General features: G+C 52.1%; 1 protein-coding gene across 1 annotated transcript; it reads right to left on the bottom strand.

The window, feature by feature from the left end:
* Window positions 1-47: 47 nt before the first annotated feature.
* On the bottom strand, window positions 48-4,490 carry BABAM1 (BRISC and BRCA1 A complex member 1). Its single transcript, XM_032796628.2, has 7 exons — window positions 4,201-4,490; window positions 3,867-3,925; window positions 3,249-3,369; window positions 2,723-2,801; window positions 1,666-1,690; window positions 865-994; window positions 48-250 (listed from the first exon to the last, which is right to left on the bottom strand). Exons 1-7 carry the CDS (start codon window positions 4,474-4,476, stop codon window positions 140-142), a joined length of 801 nt encoding a protein of 266 aa, XP_032652519.1. The 5' UTR covers window positions 4,477-4,490; the 3' UTR covers window positions 48-139.
* Between the last annotated feature and the right edge of the window lie 6 nt (window positions 4,491-4,496).

The raw sequence follows: 4,496 nt of genomic DNA, 5'->3' as shown, positions 1-4,496 counted from the left end.
GGGGAAATCGATGGATCTTAACTGCTGAGACGATATGCAAGGAATGGCCCAGGACAGACAGGGATGGCAGAGCCTCATCCATGCCTGAAGCGATGTCTGACAGAGTGGGGAGGATTCAGACAAGAGAGGGTGGGTCATGCTACGGATCCCACAGGGCTCTCACCTTCCAGCTTGTCTCGTCCTCTTTCTCCTCGGCACCATTGTGGATATAAACCACGTCAAAAAAGAAATAAGGGCACTGAAGCATTTTCTGTAGAAAAGGGGAAAAAAAGAACATTCCTTCTCAGAGTCTGATTAGCAGGTTCCATGGCAAAGCAGGATGGCAGGGTAAACAGCTGGGAGGAAAGGTACCAACCTGACCTATGCGGTGCCTGAGATCCTTCAGTATAGCAAGGAGCAGTGCACCTGGCCTGTGCCTCACCCACCCTCTTGATGAGACCCCTTCATCTCTCAGGACAAGATTGGTGTCCCTGGTCCACTTAAATCCTTGGTTCCGTGGCTGATTGGTGCTGGCTGCAACGGTACCTTGTGTGCCATGATTGCCAGTCCAAACAGCCCATCGTATGGCCATCACTGCTGACCTGGGCTGGATGCAAACTACTCCCTGTTATCTGGCCTGAGCCATCCAGCCCCACACATCTCCCCCCATAGCAAGCACGTGAGAAGACTCGGCTTTCGGGTCAGGCCCCATCAGGAACCATTGGATCTTGAGAACTGCAGGGGTTTCTGGCCTGATTCACAAAGGTTCTTGATTCCACTGAGGGTGCCTAGCACCTCTGACAGCCGGCCACCACTGGACAGTAATCCAGCAGCACTGGAATGCTGCTTTCTGGCCAATGAGTAGGAAAACCAGGAAGCACCTACCTTCATCTGCTCTGTCATGGAGAACTGAGGCTGACAGGTTGGCCGGCTATACACCAGGATGGTCCTGACCACATATGGAGGTGGGATTGTCTGGATGTTCTCCGTCACCGGAAGCTCAATCTTCTGCTGTCTGTGCCATTAAAGAGAAAGAACGTGGTTCAGAAATACCAGCACATGCACTCATGAAGCCGCTAGGTTGGGTTGCTAAGTAAGCACCTACACAGCTATGGTTATGCTGGAAGGGGCCAGTGGCTGCCAGCAGGCGAATCTTGGCTCCAGAGATGACCACAGACTCTGTTAAAGCCAATGGGCCAAGCACCTGCTTTCAGGTTCTACAGAAACAGCAAACAACATGCAATAAAAACAGCTGCAGATAATGGGGCTGCATAGCAAATCAGAGCTAAGCTCCATGGTCTGAAGGGTTTCCCTGGTTGCGGATACAAGGGTTAAGATATCAGTTGCAGCCTGTGTGTTCTGAGAAGCCCAACAGGAGGAGTTCTGAGCAGGATACAGAGAGGAAGCAGAGAGACAGTTTCTTGGGCACAGAGCTCGCTGGAATGGCAGACCCTGGGATCTCTCAGCAAAGAAGCTGCCTGCTGCTGTTTGTTTCTACTGTGTTCATGGAAACAGGACTTTTTTTTTTTAAATCAGCAAGAAAACACAAAGAACGAGACCTGATTCGTATAACTGATTTCTCGTCCTAATGGAAACAAGGCCTTGGACATTGGCTAAACCGCTCAGACCAAAAGAGCAATGCAACTATCAAAGCAATATTTGCCTTCCACGGAGCAGCAAACTTACATGAGATTGAAGAGGCCTTCGAGATCTAGGGTCCAAGAGATAAGGACTGGTCCTCACACACACGCGGCCATTCCTGCTATTAGGTGTTTTTAGCTGGTGAGCTCGTTGGGGTCACTTGGCGTGGGACTTGGTTTGTGCAGCACCTCGCACCATGGGGCCTGAGCTGGGGGGACCTCTGGGAGCTACTGTGAGTGATAAGCAGTCAAACATTTCTGACTGGTCACACTCTAGAGATAGACAGAGGGGATGGGGACGGCCTGGAACATCTACACATATTTAGTAGGGCAGGCAGACAGCAGACTATTCCCAAATAAAACGCTGAGTTTTCCATCTATCCTAGGCGACCTGCTACCAGAGCAGGTGAGCATCTCATAACCGTTAATGTATTTATCCTCCCAGGGCAGGGCTACTAGTCATATGGGACTGGTAGGGAATCGAGGCACAGAAAGGAGCCATTTGCCAGTGTGCCTATGGCAGAGCAGAGAACTGAGCCCAGGTCTTCAGAGACCTAGGACAGTGCCCCTAACCACTGCACCATCCTTCCTAGGGTGCATCAGGACTGACTGCAGCCCATGCTCAAGGTAAAGGCCAGCCGAACTCATCTGAGTCACCACACCAGGAGGGATGTCTATGATGTCCCTGCACTTGTTACCTACAGGCAGCACTCGCTTACACTGAGATCTGCTGCCATCTTCTGGCAAAACAGCAAACACCAAATATCAAAGGATCCCCCAGATCATACAAACGTCATGAAATAAATCCGTTACAACACAGTGCTCTATTCCCAGAACAGGATTCACTCTCTCAGGATCTGGGAAGTTCCTGACATCAGGCCTGAGTTGGGCTCTAAGCTTTCTGGAAAGTCAAGGGACTGAGAATCTGCATGTGCACATTGTCAAAAGACTCAGCAGCTGCAGGGCTCAGAAGCCCTGTTTTGAAGGCAAATGTCACTCTGTTCACGGGCGACTAGTGGCATTGTGGGATCGGAAGGCAAGAAGGATCTCAGTCCCATCCATCTACAGCACAGACTCACCCTCCGCCCCCCATCAAAGGATACTGAACGACTTGCAGACCACAGTTTCCAGGTCATACAGGCAGCTGCAGACTTCTCTGGGGTCAGAGGTGAAACCGGAGAGCTAAGAGACAAGACAGAGGATGTTAAAGGAAAATGACAGAGACTCCCTCTAGAATCCCACCAGGATGGTGGTGCGAGGAGAACTATATCTGTGCAGTGCTTAGCACAACCGGATTCCCAGTCTCACAAAGGGTTGTGAGACAGGCTATTAAAGGTGCTCTGGAAAGATGACGCCCAAGGCTTGCCCCTGGGTATTTTCTGTGACGGATAAAGACCTGCCAGGGGGTTTTGAGATCACTGTTTTCAATTTTTTCTACTTCTTCTACAAGTTAGGAATTTGGGGCTTGTCTCCTGTTTTTCACAGAAGACCTCACTGGTAGGACTGGGGTACCACTAACACTTACATCAGAAGTAGAAAAACCAACTAGATGGCTGCTCGGACAGCTGCAGCCTGTCTGCTCCTCAGTACTCGAAAGGAAAGTGCTAGGCCTGCGGGGGTCTCACTCACCCAGGTGGCATCATTGTTCACCACCACCAGAGCGAACTCATGGCATTTGTCGATTTTGTGCTTCGTCCTCACAAACATCTCAATCATCTTCTGGGAGATGTTCAGAGCATTGGTTTTGGATCTACAGAGCAAGCGAGAGAGCACGCCAAGGTCAGCGACTGTCCAACGCCTTCCCATCCCCCTCCACCCCCAGCATCCATGCATCACATCCTTAAGGGGGCATTGAGGGAGTCCCAGCCCCCTGATCCGCAGGGCTGATCCAAACTGGGTCTGCTTCTTCCCTCTGGCTCACTTTAACATCACTCCCTCCCTATTTTCCAGGCTGCACTGTCTGATGCTTTGAACATTGGCCTGACACCTGGACCCCAACATCACCCGTGCCTTTCCTCACCATCCCCATGTCATCCATAGACCTCCAAGCACTTTACAAGAGTAGGTTCAGTATCATTAGCCCCATTTTGCAAATGGGGAAACTGAGGCACAGATAAGGGAAGCAATTTGCCCAGGGAGTTGGTGGGAATGGAACTCAGATCTCCTGGCTCCCAGGCTGGTGCCATATCTGCTAGAGTGCATGGATGGCATTCACAAAACACTGACCAATAGACAGCAGCTGCTCACCCGTTAAAGGATTCTAGTTTGGGCAGAGACATTTCCTCAGAAAGGTCTAAGCAGATGATCTGCATTAAAGAAAACAGCAGCATTAGCATCTCATGTCATTGATGAGCCCATCACGCTGGGCGCTTCGGCTTTACATGGACCACTAGCCCCCACGGCCTGGCTGAGCGGCAATGTTTAAACACACACACGGCCAAAAGAAGGGTGCAGAGTTAAATCGGGTCCATTTGGCTCAGCGACCTGGGCGTGGACTCTCTCCCAGCAGAAGGGCCTTGGCAGAGAATGCAGGAGATCCACCCAATGGAAGGCAGGCCAGGAGCGTGACGCTGGCACTCACCACTTTCTCAGGGCAGTTCACCCTGGGTGTCTTGACCTGGAACTCCGTGGGCTGTGCCGGGACCTGCCAGTCTTTGCCATTGGGCGTGGCAGCGCTCTGCGGGCTGTCATCAGCACTAGCCGCCTCTCCTTCCCCCTCGCTGCGGTTCCCCACGCTGGCCTGCTTGCTCAAGGCTCGGTCCTCGGCCCCCTCCGGGTTGGAGCGGGTTCTGGGCCTCTGCTCCGTCACCTTCTCCTCCTCCTCCTCGGCTGCGCTCACGGGCTCCGAGGTGTCCATCAGGTTGCTGCGCTCCACAG

Source organism: Chelonoidis abingdonii, chromosome 11, assembly GCF_003597395.2.
Source record: "Chelonoidis abingdonii isolate Lonesome George chromosome 11, CheloAbing_2.0, whole genome shotgun sequence".
Lineage (NCBI taxonomy): Eukaryota > Metazoa > Chordata > Testudines > Testudinidae > Chelonoidis > Chelonoidis abingdonii.
The sequence above is the reverse complement of the archived record's forward strand: the minus strand, read 5'-3'. Positions and strand labels throughout refer to the sequence as shown.

Coding starts and splice junctions, on each gene's coding strand:
- BABAM1 (XM_032796628.2), bottom strand. CDS start 4,476: ATGGACACCTCGGAGCCCGTGAGCGCAGCCGAGGAGGAGGAGGAGAAG. Junction 3,926..4,200: donor TGAACTGCCCTGAGAAAGTG/GTGAGTGCCAGC, acceptor TCTTTAATGCAG/ATCATCTGCTTAGACCTTTC. Junction 2,802..3,248: donor TGAACAATGATGCCACCTGG/GTGAGTGAGACC, acceptor CTTGTCTCTTAG/CTCTCCGGTTTCACCTCTGA.